A 20,665-nucleotide genomic window follows, 5' to 3' on the forward strand; every position below is an offset into this window, starting at 1 on the left:
AGTATACCAAGTTGGCACTCATATTAGCTGCCTTACCTTTCCAGAAAGGAAAGAATAAATACTCAGAAGCCCAGAAAGAACTGGTTTGCTCTTTTTCTGTCAGTTCCACAAACAAGTTCCAAATTAAAGACACAATCTTTGTGCTTATTTTCAAATCATGTATTATTTCAAATTGAAGTAGAGGCCCTGGGGGAATTGATTTTTTGTTTTTCTAAAATTACAAACTGAGATTAGATTCCAGTTACTTCAGGTTTCACTCACATCTAAATGTTGCTCGGGAGTTTTCTACTATGCAGTACATGATCAACATGCATTCAAGAAACACATTACAGAAAACTTCTCTGGTTAAAAAGAAAATGGTAACAGTTTCAAGAAATCATAGAATGGTTTGGATTGGAAGGGACCTTAAAGATCATGTAGTTCCAAGCCCCCTGCCATGGGCAGGGACATCTTCCACTAGACCAGGCTGCTCAAAGCCCCATCCAACCTGGTCTACCACTCTTGTAGGCCCCCATGGGTACTGGTACAAGTTTATGCTGCTGTTTCCTAGTTTGGCTGCTTTTGCACATTTAGCTGATCAGAACCTTCAGTGACAGCAGCTGGACAAGATTCTGGTGTCATCTCTCAATTGAATCTGCAATTTCTTACAACAGTGTACTGCATTGGAACTCAGTTGCAAGACACAGGAAGTCTGTATTACAATCAAACAATTACTAAAACCAGTCCAAAACAAGATTTGTTCTGCACTGTGACACACGAAAGCTATTCACAGGTCACTCCCAAACATGGAGTTTTGACAAACTGTATTTGTCAACTAGGAAATCCCTCCTCCTCACCTCACCATTAGTATTCTTTGTTTCATTCACTTGTACCCTCACCTTTTGTACTAAAACTAACTATTTCCATATACTACAACTGCTCTTTTTTTTAAGAGCAAACCAAACTTTTAGAGAGAAACATGCAGCAAACAAAGGACCACACTGACTGCTGGAGATATAAAACACTCCACAGAATCTGCACGAAAAGTATTTCTATATATAGATCATCACACAGCACTCTGTAACAAGGATTCTACAATTTGCTATAGGGCAAACTGCATTACTGCACTGCTCTTTTCTGTTTGCTCAAAGTTGTAAGTTTTCTACTAACATTCCAGTCTCCATCTTCTCTGTGTGCTATTTCCTGAATGACCTTGGTTCTCATTGTACGTGTGGTAATACACTTCTTTGAAGCACATACTGCTGCATTGCACAAGGCTGCCCTGAAATAAACCATGTAGGAAGAGTAATAATGCCAGGAACACGGACTTATTCCTAACATTGCCAAACAATTCTAAATGCAATCTACATATCACATGACCTGCTTCTCTCCTCAGACATATGCTGACAACTGAAGAATGAAATTCTCTCAGCATTTTCACATCATAGGTGCAACTTGATTCAAACCACATCGCAATTGCTACTCACTGTGTGTTGTGACTAACTAGTCTGTGCATTAGACTTTACAAAAAACAAACAAAAACCCAAAACAAACAAAACCAACCTCCAAAAAACCAAAAGAACACACAAACAAAGAAAAAAAACCACAAGTGCCCTGAAGTAAAAACTAAACCACTTGTCTAGAAGTCCACCTGTGAAAGTGGAACCTTAAGAATTTTTGGGGTTTTTTTAATGTTAGCTTGAACAGTTGAAGTTTGACATGGTTTCTTTTCTCACTCCCAAAAAAAAACTTTTTTCTAGGACATCTCATGGAATAGTGCTGAAAGCTGGCTCATACGGCATTACTCACAGCAGGAGCATTACTTATAATTAAGAGTGGAATACTCAGAATTTGTAGGTTTAAAACCACATAGAAAACTGGTAAAGAAAAGTATTTGAACACAACTACAGGAAGTAGAGGAAAAACAGCAACTAATCTGTAAAGTACAGATAGTTACAGGAAAGCAGGTACACACCGAATTTTCTTCCTCCTCTTCTAGTTCTCTCTGCTGTTCCTCATGTCGCTTTGCCTTTATCTCCATAGCTTCAGTTATCAGGTCCCTTAAAATTGAAACTGGCTTAGCATTCTTAATAAATGTATGCTAGGGAAAAAAAAAATCATTAAAATATGTAATATGATTACAGTAGTTGTGAGTACTATTCAACACCACAGACTTCAGTGATAAACAGTAACATACTTTACACAATAATTAAAATTTATACAAACACAATATACAATATATTTTAGTTATTTCATAACTAAAATTTTACTTTAACTATTTTTAATTACTGCAAGACTTGGGAAATACAATAATTTAACAAATGTTTTATAATTAAGGATATAATTTTTTAAGGGAAATGTGCAGTAAATAGTAAATAGATAGAATGGTGATGATCTCACACAGAAAGTTTTTCAGATATTCTGTTACAGAATTTAATTAATCTTAACAAACAGCATAAATTAGTGGCTCTAAGCAGAGCAACTACAGCTGCTCACTTAAATAAACCTAGACTTTATATGTCATAAAATATTTCTTGATCTACAACACTGAAATGTGGAACCTTACTTTTAGTAGGAAGATTAATTTTTAATTCAAAGCCATTTAAAACAATCACTTCTGCCTTTAAGACAACATGTGCATGATGCCATTTACATTCATTTTGCTGTCTAATAAACATCTGCTGCTAGAAAAAAATCTGATTTTATATCATTATATGCAAATACAATTTAGGCAAAACATAACTAAGCACCTCAGAAATACATCATTAAGTATCAAAAAATTATTTCATGAAGAACAGAATTGATGAAGCCTCGTATGCTGTACCTACTATCTCTCATCTCCCTTGATTTATTAATTCAGTTACTCTCCTTTTCTTCCATGACCTTTCCCTACAAACAGTACTTCCATTCCCACTCACTCATACAGCACCTCCAGCTCCATCACCCATGCTCCAAATTCCAGCTGTGGAAAAAGGCAACACGTACTTGTGATGCACATAACATTCAGTTTTCTAGTCAGTATGTGGAAAGAAACTGCACACTGAAGCTTTTTTTCATTTGTTCCTCCTTACTTGCACACATTAATGCAAATCTCTTCTATCCAGCTGCTGGTATTAAGTTAACTAAATGAACTTCAGATCTTGAAGGTCTCAAGTACTGATTCATACATCACACAGAAATCTATCAATTTTACTTACCTGTAGTCTACCTTTTGGTGTTTTGCAGTGTATAAAATTAAATATTCATAACATGACTTATGAATTTGATGGATTTATTACCAAAAAATACTTTGCAAAATTTTTATGTTCATCTTTGTTAGTGGAGTTCACTGGAATTTAAATTTTAAAAGCTGCTATTGCTAGGTCAACCCAGAATAAATCTAGCATGAGAGCCTTACAGCAAGGAAAAGCCTGGCATATTGTGCCTTGGCTCCAAAGGTCCACACTGCCAATTGTGTCTCACATTTAAAAGTGCCCACCTGGTATAACTCAGCTCAAAACCAAACTCATTATACTGTCCATTTGCATCAGACCCTTCTAGGACACAGAGCAACCTGTCTGCTTGATTTGACATGACCAGAAGGAAAGATTAAATATACTCCATGGGTGGTCCACACAGAGTGTAACTTGGGCTCAATTCTTTTACTTAACACTTGTCTAAATGCTGAGATCTATTGAGGGCCTCTAAGCACAAAGCAAGGGTCCAATTTTAATAGCAAGGATCAGCCCTAAACTATATGAAGAGCAATGAATTTTTAGAAGCAGCAAAGAAGAAATAACATGGGGGTAGAGATACAGGAGCTGACAGTGAAAAGACCACGAAGTGGAAAAGAAATAAGGTATGATAACAGTTAAAATAAAATTTGCCCTTAGAATTTTTCAGAACAGTTCTGGTTTGAGGGGAAAAAAAAGCCATAAAATCTGCCTTTCCTCAGTAACTTAAATACTGACCTGTAGCAGCTGGGTTGCTGTAGCTCTTTGTTCAGGATTTTTCACTAAGCATTTCTTCACAAAATCAGTGAATTCATCAGACCAGAGTTCTGGCTTCCGGAAGGTTGGAGGGGGATTTGTAGGAATCATAAAAATAGCCTAGATAAAAATCAAACAATAGCAAGTTTAAACAAAACACATCATCGAAGCCAAGAAAAAAAACCCTGCTTTATTCACCTTTCTTATCAGGCTAAGAATCTGGAAGACAAATTTTAAGTAAGCGAGGATTTCCACTCAGATCAAGATTCAGGAAGTAAATCCATCTGCTACTAATGTAGCTACTTCCCATTAGATTTTCTCTATTTAAATGGTACCCTATTGAGCACAAGACTCATTATTTAATCTATTGCTATTCATCAGTCTCAAGAGATTATTATATTCTTTCAGAAATTCTTAGTAGAAATGACAGCACTGCTTGTTTAAACAAACACATATGAACTTGCTGTGAAAAGCCAAGCTCACCTTCTCCTCTTAACTGCATCTAGTTTTATATGAGAATTGCTTAGAAAATTTGAGAAGATTATCACTTCCTTTTGCATTCATAAATTTTAAAACTTGCTTTCCAAGTAACATTTAGAAACATATGCTAAAATACCTAAAACAACACTAAAAAATTACATAAATAATGAAGTAACTTGTCTGCTAGCACTAGGAATTTACATGAAATTGAAAAGGAAACATTTTACCTACATAACAGAAATTTCTTCTGTCGAGAACCATATGCACACCCATTTTTCAACTAGGAAAAAACATTTATGCTATATAAAAAAATGTTTGTCCTACTTAAGATTATATATATATTGTTCCATTTTCTATATGATTCTTTCCATGTTTTCCTCTAATTATAAATTTACACTTGTAAGTGAAAAAAAAAAGCCATACAACTCTGACAGACTACTGTAAAACAAGGAAAAACTTTGAACTTCTGTCTGTAATTCCTCAAATGCATTCAGTATCATCACTTCAGATTTACACATAGCAGCAACACACTATTTAGAGCTAGGTCTATTGATGCAAACAATAAGCTATTATTTTCTTCTAAACCCAGGTTCCATTCAACCACATATTCCAAAGTCACAGAGAGTAAAAGTTCTTCATTTGTTTTTCTACAAGCATATGCAGAAATACATACTCAGAAAAGGGGGAAAAATTGAAATGGGAGATTATGCACACTTTTAACATAGTAGAGGTACCAGAAGCTTCAGCCTGTGTTTGAAACACAGGGAAAAGGCAGAGGGAACTTCATGAGATTTTATCTATAACTTCTTAAGAAGTCTGACTGGCCTTGAAAACTGGTTGAACTCATTCAAACCCTCATTCAAAAATTCTTCTCATATTCCAAAGGAAAGTAGAGTCCATGTAAAATGATGCAAAAACTTATGTTTTCCATAATCTTAATGAAAAATTAATTCATTACTGAATAGTTGCTTTAATTCAAACACTTAAATGTTTACAAAACTCATTTCATTATCTGCCTAACCCAAAAATCACAAGAAAAGACCTGGCTATTTTGTGTAATTAAGAGGTATGGTACAATAGCTTTATATTTTCAGTGGCAGCCATGCCAAACTACTATATGGACTCAGAGAGGAAATGCAGCACTCGGTAATTGGCCTTATCTACTTCACTTATGATGCAAGATTGTCAGCACAAGTAAAGTGCTTCTGGTGTAAAGCTGTGGCTAACAAACTCAGCTGTTTCTGCCCTTGAAATTAATGATTTCTTCTGAACTTTGAACTGATGACTATTGATCTTATCTTCAGCTACTCTTAACAGCTCACTCTGCAGTAGCTATTGAAAACACAGCTGTAACAGAAGACTAGGAACTTCTGTTTATCTGGTGTCAAAATGTGTACCTCCTATTTGATAAAAATATGACCTATCTTCCACAGGTAAGCAAAGCTTAGTTACAGAGTCCTACTCGGCTCCACAGTTCTAGGAAAAATGTTTGCCAATTATTTTCATGAACTACACAGCAGTTAAGAACCACAGCAAAGAAGTGACTTTGTAATTCACAAAGGACAAAGAGAAAAAAGAGGGAATTCATGAATCATACTTCTATGGCAGACAATAAATTTGACAAAAGGAGATACTCAAGTCTTAGTTAGGGTCCGAAATCCACATTTATACTTTGTACGTTCATTGGAAATATCTAATTCAGGAACATGTATATTTATGAAATGCTTAAACTGCAGGTTTTTAAATCTTGCTAAGTCACGAGTTGCTTTAGCTTAAAAAAAAAAATTAAATGCAGTTTTGTAATACAAGAAAACACATAGAAACTACTTATTCCAAATGTTTAGTCAAACTTGGTAGTCATGTCATGCACTTGCTAGTGTGTACCTCTCCCTCCAGCTCTCAGAGCTGCATTTCATTAAACAGCCTAAAATGCTGGTTTCAGTTCCATCTTCCCTCTCTAACTAAATCATTTTGGCTTCCATATCTCTCTGCATAAAAGTTAAGCTCCCTCTCTCTTTCAAAACAGTCTATGATTCAGCTTTCAACTACTTTGTTTCCTTCCAAGAAGCTTGCAAAGCAATCACTGGAGAATTATAAAGACAGTCCCAAATCTCCAGGAATAAAAACAAAACACTTATCTGACAGGGACTTATTCCTTGTTTTTGCTTCCATTTCTTGTCAAATAGATCTTTTCTATCCTAAAACAACTCTGTACCCTTTTAAAATAAAACTATTTCAGTCACTGTTCCATGGGTGTCAACGTAAGTGGGAAACCTAAGAGGCTTGGGTTTTTTCATGCCTCTTTCATCTCACCCTAGATTTTTCCAGTCCCTGTGTTTTCCCAAACTATTACTTGTAGTATTTTTTTGCATCCACTCCACTTGTAATTTTTTCAGAAGTTTCCCACAGCTATTGGTATTAGTTTAGCTCCCACAGTAGGGCTGATGACAGTGCTCACAGAGCCAGTGTTAGGCAACTGTTGCTTAAAAGAAAAACCAAATACAAGCTACCATCCACCCAATTACATGGGCTGAACTGGCAGTAACGACTGCAGGAAATATTAGGACGAAATCGTTAAACAGAGGGGACAGGCTCTGACATACTATGAAAGAACTGGGGCTAATTCTTTTCTCTCTCTCACCTTCAACACCACCTTCCACATTCCCTTACACTTCTAAGACAGACTGACAAGTCTTACATGAGTAACACATCAAATATACATCCAAGGCATTAGATTCTATGACTCAGTGTTCAGTTGTAACCACTCAATCATTTCTAAAAAAAAAAAAATCAAAAAAAATCTCTAAGCTGCAAGATGTCAGAACTCAGGCCTGAGGGATCATGGTAACTTAATCAGTGTTTGTCTTCGCCTGCCTATAATAAAATAGCCCATTCAAATTTGTGCTGAACTGACCCTTCCACCTCTGAATGTTGAGGCCAATTCTACTTTGATTGATCTTTCACACATTGGTCCAAGGCGAATCCTACACTCAGCAGTGAAACCAGAATATAAAGCAGATTATAATTTACTCATGACAAAAGGTGGGGGGAAGACCATCCAAGGCAGCTTTTAGGGTCACTTCTCAGATGGACATTAGATAATCCATCACAGTTTCTACCATACCTGTTGCCTGGTAGCCCTCACCTGCCCAATCATAGCAGTTACAGTTAAGCTGAATACCAGACTAAGGACCAAGTCTTAAATGAGAGCAGAACTGCACAAGTCAGCACAATGTTCTTTTTATAATTCTTAAAGGACCTAGTATTTTAAATTAAGCCCAGGCTAAAAATGGGACTTTTTCCATGAAGGTTCTTTTACTGACAGTTTTATTGGCGTGAAAATGTAATTATGGTGATGATGATGAATTAGGAAACGCCAAAAGAAAAATGAGACGCTCATATACCACACTTGGAAATTCCTAATCAGAAAATCCTTGCAGCTCATTCTTCCTGTCAGTCAGGGTAATACATTTGTATTCTGCAGTGCCCACAAACACATTAAGTGATCAACAGTAATTTGGTAGAGGTACTATGTGTTTTGGGTTTTAGCTCCTGAATAACTTACCTCTATTGCTTAGTTGAAATTAATTACTCATAATAAAAAGCAGAAAATCAGAAGTATAACTTTTACTGTTATTATTTGGCCAGTATCATGAATGCCACTGAAGGAGATAGCAAAGATTTTTATATTGTGGTATTTTTATAATTTTCAAGCTCCATTGCTGGAATCTACAGACAGAAACTTTATTTTTATAAACAGGGTAAGGATACATGACACCAGTTTGTAACTCCACAGTTTTTGGCACCACAATTATACTACTTAGTTTATCAACCTACTACAGGAAACAAACATCAAAATACATTTAAACTCAGTAACACACTTTCATAGTATGAAAACCTATTTAAGGCTGAGGGAGTTAAATACTGAATACTGTAACATTTCATTGACTTAGAAATAAAGAATCAGCTATAAAACGTTTTTCTCTTCTTCGTGATACATGTCATAGAAATTCCCTCCCTTCATGAACAGCCATCAAAAAGGCTGAAACATCCCTAATTATTCAGTTACACAATTCAGCAGCTGCCTAAAAATTAAACATCAGCATGGAGAAGGGTCAGATACTAGCAGGTTCTACATTGGGTTTGCTTTCTTGAGCATTTTTTCTTGGTGTGGCTTTTTGACGGTTTTTATTTGTTTGGTTGGTTTGGGTTTTTTAATTCAGAACTACAATAGTGTAATAACAAAAGTGAAAAACAAAGTTATTGAACAACATCTCGTGTTTAAAGTCAAGCAAGTCAGTTTACTATCTGCTTCAGAGCAGATAATAAATTCCATTGTTAGAAGCACCCTAAAAATCCCCAGCTTCCTCCTCCCATCTACAAACAGACGTTGATGAAGACTATCTAGTGTACTTATACCTTTTGTGCAGAACTACAAACAGGTGTGCTTCCATCAGACATCTATCCAGGTCTGATCCAAGTTGATTCTCACTAGCATTATCTACACAGGACTATATGCAGGAAGGGATAACTGAAGATTTAGTTCAGAGAGCTTCTGGACAAACAATAACTGATACAGAATTTTTAATCCTAATGAGGGAAATGTATGTGAAATTTAACACGCAATCCTACTGTGCTCGCCTTGATAGATTTTAGTGGTGACCACTCATTAAATCATGTACACAATACTACATAAGGTAAAAATTACACTTGAGTTATTTTATTATGAAATGACACATATTAACACGATGAGTATTTAAAAAATAAAATAAAACATCATAGAGGGAAAAAAAACAAATAAAACAAACCATAACTGTTACCAGTGGCTTAACAGCCATTCACTGTCATAAGATTCCATCTGGAATAATGATCTTTGCTGATCAAAGCACAGTATGATTCAATTAAGATGTAAAGTAATAAAGTAATAAACACAAAGAAAAGATGCATAATGGAAAGAATAATCACATGATTACAGCAAAGATGAGTTACTGAAAGATAAGCCATTTACGTTGACCTGTATATTCATTATTGCTGGTAAGCTCATAATATTTTGACAGTGTTACAACAGGTCAAGAATGTAAAGATATCAATCTCGAACATTTTGCAATACTAAGTGCAACTGTAAATCTATTGAAAAGAATCAACCCTTGTCTTGTTAGTACCATCATGCAACAGAATGGTGCCTAAAGATTTACCTCTGAATTAGTCTTTTGACTAAAGGTTGGACTCAATGATTCCTATGGGTCCCTTCCAACCTGGTATATTCTTTGATTCTAAAAAATTGTGTTACATTTCAAAAGAATATTAAAGGTAATTTGCTTTGTGACAACAGCTTGAAGAAGTTGGCATTCTAAGGCCATTCAGTTTGGGTTTTTTAAAACTGGTTTTAAACAAGCTTACTTATACAACTGATTTTTCAATCCCACCACATTTAATAACTTTAAACTTCTACCATATCCTGCACTGGTATATTTAAAAGGCAGAATTTATTGCACTGGCTGCTATCCCATTATCAAGAAAAAGAACAAGTTCCCCCTGCTAACTCAGCTAAAAGGATCATGTCATCTGCATATATGCCTGTTCATTATCAAACCCTTTTGTCAGATAAGTAATAAAAACATTTATTACCACCAATCTTTCCCAGAAATATCACCTCAGCATACTGCTCTTAACAATTTATCCATTGCTTTGCTTCATTTTCCAAAGTTTCTTGACCTCTCATAAGCCATCACTTGTATTATCCAAAGATATCTGGAAGCTACCCAAGAACTGATTTGATGGAATTGTATGCAAAGAAACAACTTTGTTATCTGCAGTGACCTTCTTGTGTTGGCTTCTTTCTCTTCCTCTCCCTTAGAGTCCAGCACACCTATCAATATTTCTCCAGGTTTTCTTCTAAAATATTAAAAAAAATTGGGGAACTCTTCATTACTTTTGCCTGCAGTTTTCTACTATTACCTTGTCCCAATTTTCCATCTTCTACTTTAGAATGGAATAGTTTGAATGTTTCTATCCAGTAGGGCTATTTTGATTTCCTGAACCCAGCTCTTCAACACAAAATATTCCTGAATTCTGCCATTCAGCTGAACACTGTCCTCTCATTTCCTTTTAGTTTAGAGATGCAACATTCAAGTTCCATTTCATCTGCAAGGTTGTGAAGTCATTGATATCGGTGACGTTTCAACGGAAGACAGAAACCTGATTCTCAACATTTTCCCTTCCTTCAACTTGGATCACAAGCCTATACAAGAGGGTAACAAATGCCTTTCTAGAGTCTGAAGTTATTTCCATGTTTTATTTTTCATTGCTACAATCTCATGAAAGTTTTTTAACTGTTCTTTGGCTTCACTAGGATTTTCTGTTATTTCCTTGGGGGTTTTCTTGGAATGGGAGGTGAGAGTGTTTTAGCAAAGTGAAATTACACCATTTTTCAAGGAAAGGCATTCACTGTAAACAAAAATAATTTCAGGGTACTCAAGATTTTGTACTTAAACTACCCAGGTTTGGCATTTTTTTTAACTGACATATACAGGAATTTTTAGAGGAAAATACCTAACTTGCAAATAATCCCATATAGGTACTAAACAGGATAAGTACTTAATATTTTATTGAAAGTTCACATCCACAATAATTACAAGTCTACACATTTTTAGGGACATAGAAAAAAAATTAAAACAAAAAATCCTGACAACTAAAAAAATCCAAATGCTACCAGAAAACAAGACAATGGAAGTCAGTAAGTCTTACAAAAATGCAAGAGAGTTTCAAACAGCTGAAAGGAACTGCAGCATTCAGACACCATCTAGGACAGTATTTCCAATAATTTCACTCACCAAAAAGAAAACCTAAGTGAGCTGCAAATTAATTCATTATTATTATTCTGAAAAGTACCTCTATTTCAGCATTGGATGAGCAAGATACATTTAATCAGGAGGAGAAAGAAGAGTGCGCACAGTGTGTGTATGTGGGCTTTTAAAATTTTTTTGAGGGAAAGAAATGTTTGTGAGGAGAGGAGTTAAGGTAGAAAAAAAATAAATAGATATTAAACTGTCTTTAGACTGAAAGAACTTGTAGTGGTGTAAACTTCTTGACACAGATTTGGAAAAAAAAGTATTTTAAGCTTTGTTGTATAGGAGAAAAATTCCTTTTGATAGTGATGAGCAATATCTCCTCTTTGTGAGGAAACCACCATAACAGTGAGTTGGAGCCACTTCAGGCCATTAGCCAACTCTGTCCTAACCCTCAGAGAATGTCAACATTTAGGAGTCTCTCAGACCAAATTACACATTAAGATAGATCCTTGCTCAAGAGCTAGGCAATTCACTGACTGAGGGATATTTCCCAGTCACACAGCTGTCCAGGTATCAAAACATATGTCTTCATGAATGCTGATACCTCTCTCAGACAGAAGCATCCTGCTATCACTTAATCACTGTGTTATCACCCCTTTCACAGAATCCAAGAGATCAAGAACACAATCTTGAACCTGAACAACTTTTTCTTTTTTTCAGCACTGAACTTTAACAACTACTTTCTTACCAGTTATCAAGGAAATGTTTCAGAAACTGCACACTGTATGACCAAATCCAGGGAATACTCTTAAGATTAATTTAGTCGTCTTTCACAATCATTTGTTTACTCCTGATTCAGTACTATCTTGAAAGTTCACAGACATAATGCCTACAGGGTTCTAAGTTTTTACCCAGAATATGAAACTCCAATAATAGAGCTTACTTTAATAACAGAATATTTTTTCTTCTTCTCACAGTATTTTCTGAGAAAATAAGGCAGTGAGTACATCCAGAAACATACTAACATTTAATGAGACATGAAGTGGAAAAACTGCATTTGCAATTATATTTACTAGTACAAGAGTCAAGGAGTGAGTAACTTATATTTGTGAGAAAAAGCTGCAGTAAACATACTGGATATTAAATGTGAAACCTGTCACATAATCACAGTAGTAAGAATAGAAGGCATTCAAGAAATATGTGGTAGTTCTTCATTCAGGGTATGTTAGTCCTCCAGCAGCAGTATTGTGTTCACTTTCAGAGATGTGAACCAACTGAAGCCGGTTCAAAACAGAGTAACTATAATGCTCTAGATATTTAAAAAACACACTGCAGAAAAGACTGAATGAATTAGCATTGCTTAGTCTAAAGAGGAGGTAACTATAGTGAGAAGCACGGTAACAGTCTCCAACATGTTTAACTGCCACTTCAAAGAAGGACAAAGTCTATAAAGAAAAGCTAGCGAGTTTAAATTTTAACAATGAATATTCAGGTCACATAGTAGGAAAGCTGCCCATAAACTACCTGAGAACTTCCAGAACTTGTCATTTTATTATACCAAAAAATATAGACAAATACCGCTTCAGAATTTTATGATCAAAATCTGGGCATGTGTTTCAAAGGTCTTTTCCACCACCACCACCTACCCATTTGCCTTGTGCTCATACAAATCATGCAGTTGCAGAAGACATAGTATTTTCCCCATGTTTAACCTGCAAATTCAATGGATGAGTGTATTACACAAAGATGAAATAAAATTAAAATCAAACTCCAAGTGCATCCTCTTCCCAGGTTGTGCTCTCTCTCCCTTGCAACAACTCTCCTGCCTCTGATTCTACATGGATTATATAAGGTCTTTTATATTTAAAGAGTAATACTTCGAGAGGTTACAGTTTGCACAAAAGAAAGTGGGAATTTCATCTAGACATGTCACAACTGTAGTAGAGTCTTGCTAGAAAAATAATCTGCGCGCTGAATTTAAAAATCTAGTAGCTGACAAGTCACTGGGATACCCAAAGGTGACTTTGGCATTAAAAATTAATTAAAAAAATAAAGCTTAAAAAAAAAGAAATAAATTATCATGTTGGGTGTTGGGTCACCTAGGTACAGAAACAGAATAAGGAAGAAACATGAAACACAAAGGAACAATGCTTAAACAATGGTTGCTGCTTCCCACTTCACTCTGTACAATGGCAGCAGATGAACAGGTGGTAGCAAAAGCCAACCACCAGCACAAAGAAAACCGCCCAGTGTTCAAACGAAGAACTAAAATTAAAGTTACAGATTACAGAATTCCAGATACTAAATGCCAATGTCCCACTGAAATAATGGAAGCAACTAATTAATTACAGAAGACTTTGTAGTCTACGAAAGAGTAACTGAGTTCTTACATCTTAAAACTCCGCCTACCTTCAGGTGAAGAATGAAAACTTCTCCTGTCTCTGCTCCACTGACACTCCAGGATATTTAAGAGAATACAAGACTCAGTGGTGTTGCTTTCCCAGCTACCAGGTAGGTACAGAGAACAGTGTTATTGTTCTTATCTAGCTAGTGTTTCCAGTGTTCTACCTAATAGCTTCAAATAAATACTATTCACACTGTAGTCCCTTAAATTCCATTGTTAGATCACTGTAATAATTGGCCACATCCTTCCCTGTAAGGAAATGTAGTTGCTAGAGCAAAACTATTTTTTCTACTCCACAGGCCACGATGCAGACATATGCAGTGGGAGGCACCAAAAAGTAAAATCTGAACATTTGAATAACCAAATGGAAAGAGAAGTATAAACCAAGGCACAGTATTACTTACACAATCTTACATTTTGAAAAACTAATATTCCTTTTAAACCAAACTAAATTATAGAACCACAAGATCATAATTAAGAGTTAAAATTCAAATATACTGCTGGAACCAATACTTCAGTTCTTCATGGCACTTTGTTAGCTTTGTAGGTATAACCATTGCTCTCTGGAACAGTAAGTGAAAAATATGAACTACATAATGGAATTCAAAAGCAATCCTACCAAATGACAGAGGTAAAACAATATACCAAATTCTGGACAGCCAGGTAGATCAACAAAAAAATATCTCTCAAATGGCATTGCATCTGAGGAAATTGCAACTGGTACTGATTGCTCATGATTTAATAACTGACACAACATACACTCTAAGGAAGATTCTTCCAAAAGGGAAAATGTTCCAAAGAGAGAATGTACACAGAAAATTCAAATGCCAATAATTTTTTTAAAAGGAGACAATAAAAAGGTAAAATGAACTGTGAGCCAAAGTTGACTCTCTGTATCTTCAGTTTTATTTATCAGACTGAAAAATCTCTCCAACTTTCTCTTTTCCTGTATAAGACCAAAACTATGAGATGTTCTGTTTGTATTACAATTACACTAATTCAATGCAGGTCACTTGTTTTTTACTGAATCCAGATGACATTTAGTAAGCTAAACATGGGCCAATTGGCTTCCCCCCTCTCCAAAAAAAAGAGGGGAGCTGATTGCTGCTGGGTAGGTCATACAGTGGCTACAGAACACAATTGCTTGAATTACATTTTGACTAACATCAAACACAGAACTGAAGCTAAAAACTAACTTTTGTTCTTGTATGCCTTCTAGATTTCTCATATAGAAACGTACTAATTTAAAAGCCACCTCTTTCATACCCTGAGGTGATAGATATGAACAGATTCACCAGAAGTTTTTGTTGTTTCCTCTTTCTCCACCTAATTTAAAAACCCCACATTTTTAATATTCTAAGAAGTATAAACAATTTAGTTTCCACTTTATTTTTAATACCCCAGTGGCTAACCAACCTTTTCAAGCCTGCTCATTTGAACATACCACAGTAAAAAAGAAAAACATAGCACTTCAGATCTAGTGAGCACTAAAAACAATAATGGTCTAAGCCTCTTCTATTTCTGTAATAACATTTGTATTCTTAAATCAACCCAAACTTCCATGTAATTAGCCATACAATAACCTGTACTGATAATGCAGAGAAACTAGTTCCAGAGGGGTAGAAAAACCCTTAAACTTATCTCCCAGAAACAAGTAAAGAGTATGTCTTTTTTAATGTCTTAGTTGTGATCAAGAACTGATTCTCTTCTGACAAAAACACCAGCTATAAAATGGTAATTAAGACCTATGCTACTAAATAAAACATCCGTTTAGACTTAGTGCAACTGACTGTAAATTTGTCAATTATATTCTTTCTAATCATGTCTGGACTTGGCATATTTTTTTTTCTCCAGAAGATATCCACCCCTCAAACAGTATTATCAACTGCTAAAGTAAAATGTAATACATATTATAAAATAGCAGCCCCATTAGTTGTTTATTTTATAGCACACTGAATTATATAAGTTAGTTATTACTTGTATCATCTTGAGGTTTTTTACCCATCTCTAATTGCTCCCAACATGATCTGCTCAGCTTTTAACAAATTTCACCCAACGCAACAAACAAGAGCATAATGCAACACAGGCTAATTAAAATGCATTATGCTAATGGCATCCAATGCTAATTAGATGTCCTTCAGTCTTGGCCATCATCTTCAAAATACTGCACACCCTACAGGAAATACACAGAAATCGTGCAGATAAACTGCTTAGTTGCATGCACATGACATCACTCCACAGGATCAAGGACATAGAAAAGTCTTCATAATTAAGAAAAAAGTTCATAGCATAGGATGTAACATTTGGATGCCAGAAAGATACAGAGACACTGAGAGAAAAGATCCACAATGGTGTGAATTGACCTTGCATCTATATTCCTTTGCCTAAATCAAATTTTAAACAAACCTGAAGATAAAAAAAATAACAAACATCTACCAAGACCCCCAAATTATTTAACCTGGTATATCTTATAAAATTTCATAGGTTTTGGGTCTGGGGTCTGTGTTGTACTGCCCTGTCCAAACACTTACTTATTAATCATATTTTCTAAATTTTTGTTAGGGTCTGGTTTACCTATTGCCTTTTTTTCCAGCCAAAGGCATGTATCACAGCTTCCCTACAATGACTGACACTGCAGAGAAAAAAAGCCAAGTGAAAGCAGAGTCCTGTTACTATAGGTACACACAGAAATAACATTCCTTCATATACAGTTTAGGGGACAAAAACTTACAGCCTATATTACTGAAAAAATTACAGTTTAGCAATGTGGCTGTTGCAATCAGTCAAGTATGCAAACAATATAGCAATAGCTGAAGCAGTGACTAGAAATGCTGATATCATATAAATGGGCCATATCATACCCTTAATTCCTAGCAGCTTGTCCCCAGTTTATACAAAAAATACCACAGGGCAGAAGGGGGAAAGGATTTCTGAATGCAAAAGTTCTTCAAGACACGGCAGTCATATACAGTTACATGTAAATGGCCTTTCCTCTCCTTCAAATGATATGTTACCATTTATACTGCTGGCTCCTCCAGCAATATGATAACTATTTACTAAGTAAACTGCATAGTTCACTTGAAAAGCATCTCAAAAAGCATCTTCAAGACTCATCTTGCTTAAACAGCCTTTGAATGGCACAATAATTTACAGCACATATATGGAACTACCAAGTTCAAGGCTTTGCAAATCTGAGAAAGGCACACTTTGAAAACAATTGAGATCTCACCTCTCTCTTGCTCTAACTGTATGTAGTCATTCCACTCAAGCAGCTTCACAGAAATTCCTCTATCAAGCCTGAGATAATAGCATCTGAAGAGCTCCCTTGCAGCAGAGACAACAGAGGCAAGAGATATTCATAAGCAAATAGAAAAATAAAGCACAAATGACATCTGTGTTAGCTGAGGGATGCATACAATTTTGAAAAAAATATCAGCTGGTTAGATTGCCAAAATAAGAAAATAATAACCTAATTCCTATAAACATCTGCACAAAGACTGGGAGAAAGCAATCCCTCTTATGAGATCACTCCTCTTGGTCATATGTACATACAATGTCCTCAGGCCACAGAGGTGCTCTAATGTCTAAAGTTTCTGATGTGAATTATGAGTGTCAGATGTCATTGTTGTGTTAGAACAGGCAGACACTGAAGCTGCATCAGGCAACCCGAGTCTCAGATTGTCAAGGTTAGTTATGAGCTAGAAGAGTGTGGATGCAAATTCCAGACATACAGGCCACTCACCCAGGCCAAAGCAATATGCTAGTATAAAACTGGGCCACTATAAGACTGCATTAAGAGTGCCATGTTTTTCTGAAACCCTCTTTCCTCTATCACTGTATTCAGAGCTTATGTCTTCCTTCTGCAACTCTACACGTGTAGCTTAACACCAGACTGCACAGTGCACCAAAATCTACTTCAAATCATTGATGAGAACAACTGAATTGGAAGACAGCAAGAGTTGGAAAGCTGCTGAAATGCACTGGCTTAAACTTCAGGTAGAGAAAGGCTGGGCATGCTTCCTGAAGACATGGCACTCAGTCTGAGAGCACTAAGTGGTAAAGCAAATATTTCCCTAGAACAGACAGCGAGACCTGAAAGTGCACAGGGCAGTATCTTGATGACTGCTCTGGCAGTTTCTCTTGGCTCCTTACAAGGAGCTATGTGGGGTGGTGCTTTCAAGCAATAATTCGAAAACAGCACAGCACACTCCAAAGGGACTTTCCTGCAGCACAGCCCCAGGCACTACATAACCAAGGCCACCAAGTCCCATGTGTAGTGAATTATCTTCTTTGTCCATAAATGGATATGCCCACTGAAGAAGGGAATAAGCCTTCAGTAAGTTAAAGGGAACAAAAAAAACATAACTAGAAATGGCACAAAGATGATTAAACAAACTATCCAACCAGTATAAAGAGCACTCACTTGAAGAAATTATTCAGTTATTTTAAGCAACCCTTTATTTTAAGCAGTAGTAAACTCCATAGACAATCCTAAATCAGCTGACATACAAAAGGAAAGGGAGATGCAAGACTCTTCCACCCTTCCTTTACACAGAAAACTAAAGAGAGGGAGTGTGAATTTGCCTGTTACAGACTATTGGGCTGTAATGCTTTACTATGTCAGACTGACACAGGCAACAGTTTAGAAGAGAACCATGTAAAGAGAAAAGACATGCAAGTCAATTGCTTGACTTGAAATTCAAACACACATTAAACTAAAAAGCTGACCTTAGAAACAGCAGCAAAACTTTTAATCGAATAAACCCAGGATAAAATCCTTTAGAGATACAATGCTTGTAATTGCATTTTTCATATGACAATATCTAATGATTGAAAGTAAAAAAGTTAAAATGTTTTCATGTGAATCTGCCCAGTAATACAGACAAATACACAATGATTTACCAGATGCTCTGGTTAATTCCACTCCAAAGGACATATCTGACATCCAATTAGTGTTGAAAATGCATAAGACCCATATAAACTTCAGACATTTTCTACACACAAGTTTAGCATTCCTGAGGCATCCATTCTTAGCAACAAAACTGAAAGCACCTCGATTTAGTATCACATGGAGATTTAAGTTCATTGTAGCATAAACATTTTGCAAAGAGCTACACAGAAACCAACAGTTCATGCTCCTGTGGTCACCAAGAAGATATCATACAAGTTACTGACCCAACAATGCCTTCTGAGTGTTGGTAAACATGGAAATCTAAAAAAAATAGTTAAACAAATACTTTTTTGCCTGCCCGAAAACATCCATGGGCATTCATTATTTGCAAGCATACAGAATCAAAGAACTCATGTATGTGTATATATAAAATTTTTTGAAAGATATATCCATAAATATATATCCCTGTACATAAAAAACTAACTCCATATATATACACACACAAGTTGACTTATAGATATTGAGATATGTATAGGGATTTTATATACACACATATATACCTCTAAAAAACCAACTCCATACACATACACACCCCCCAGTAAAAATAAAAATTCATTGTTTTCTTCAGCTTCACTCAATGAAGGCAGGTTTCCACATGTCTGGAAGTAGTTTAAAACCATGGGAAAAATATGAAGAATACAATGCTCATTTTTGACTGAAAATCCCATCTATTTATCTTCTGGGGCAAGTTTTTTAAACTCATTGCTCTGCCTCTGAACAAGACTTGCATGTATTCCCTTAGCAAGACTGTCTGCATTGGAGATGAAGCAAAACTCTAAAGTTCTTGAGCACAAGGTACAGCAGTTAAGAAATGGTGAATCCCATCAGCCACTCACATGCACACCCTGAGCTCACAGCCACTGGTTTTTCCCTTTAAGAAGCTGGTGTGTAGCAAGAACAAAATACAGATGAAACAACTACTACTGAAAAATCTGAAAGCAGAGCTTCCCCCAGAGAAGGGATCACCATGACTGGCTTCTCATCTTCACTAACATTCCTAACACACTGGAGTCAAGTAAGTCCTTAAAAATACTGAATTAGATTCAAGTGTAGCATGTCCTATTCTTTTAATATGCAGAACTTCACATACATGAAGACCAAAAATGCAAATCAAATTAATTTACACTTAAAATTTCCACAGATGTGAAGAAAGAGAAGCTGTGTGAAACAGAACTTCAGTCTCTCATGAAGACTTTGCCAAGCTTCACCTCTTCGGCTTTACTTACTTTTTCATCCTTTTCTGCTGGAGAGCTCCCCTTTGCCTAGCCAGAGCACTAAGGATAAGAAGGGAGGAGACTAAAATTCATGTGGAAATCAGGGAAAAAAGACAACACCTCTGAGCACATCTTGCCTGACCTTAACAACACAGACCAAGTATCAAAATTCAGCCTTAACTTATGGTGAGGGACCATCCGACCGTTACTCTGGCTCAGAACAGAGCCATGTAATACTCTCCACTTCCAGAACGCATCCTGCACCTGCCAAATGACACAAAATCTTTTTTTTTTTTGAGAACCATTGTTCATGTATTAAAAATGCTTATTGAAAATAAAAAATCCAAGCATACATATTTTAACTGTCTGTAACAAGTAGTCATCTTCATTTTTTTAGTGAACCGATTTCTTTAGTTAAATTATAAATACACTTAATGATAAATTTATTAAGTGAAAACATAACTCATAAATTTGCCAGAGGTTCTGTAAAGAAGAGCATCCAAAACCAACATACCTTTGCATGCCACCAAGCATCAGCTTCCTCTGCCATTTGGACTTAACACCCCATACATATAAATGGAAAAGCCATCTTTGGTTGACCATCACTGGAATGGTTATTTGAAACTAGTAATCACACAATTCTTTCAATTCTTATCAGATTACCAGTATTTTATATGAAACAGATGTTAGCAGCACAACTTAGTCAGAATTATTGAACAACTTTTCTTTCAATTTCATAACAAATTAGGCAATGCTTAGTTGATGCATCTGAAAAAAGTTACAGAATTGCAAGCCCTAAGGCACAGGACTGGTGTCATAATTTAAACCATCACCATCTGAAATGCAAAGGCATTAGAAACATAATGTTTTACTCTGTA

At 35.8% G+C, this 20,665-nt stretch overlaps 1 protein-coding gene across 2 annotated transcripts in view; it reads right to left on the reverse strand.

Annotated features, from left to right (window-relative positions):
* Positions 1–20,665, reverse strand: part of STK3 (serine/threonine kinase 3) — a 123,853-nt gene that overhangs the window by 62,325 nt on the left and 40,863 nt on the right. For both annotated transcript variants that reach the window (XM_051785225.1, XM_051785224.1), the window contains exons 7-8: positions 3,930–4,067; positions 1,955–2,080 (exon numbers count right to left, since the gene is read on the reverse strand). In XM_051785225.1, coding sequence (XP_051641185.1) covers positions 1,955–2,080; positions 3,930–4,067 — 264 coding nt within the window. The remainder of the gene's footprint in view (positions 1–1,954; positions 2,081–3,929; positions 4,068–20,665) is intronic.

This window comes from Manacus candei, unplaced genomic scaffold (assembly GCF_025592945.1).
Source record: "Manacus candei isolate 608988 ecotype Guabito, Panama unplaced genomic scaffold, ASM2559294v1 h1tg000019l, whole genome shotgun sequence".
NCBI lineage: Eukaryota > Metazoa > Chordata > Aves > Passeriformes > Pipridae > Manacus > Manacus candei.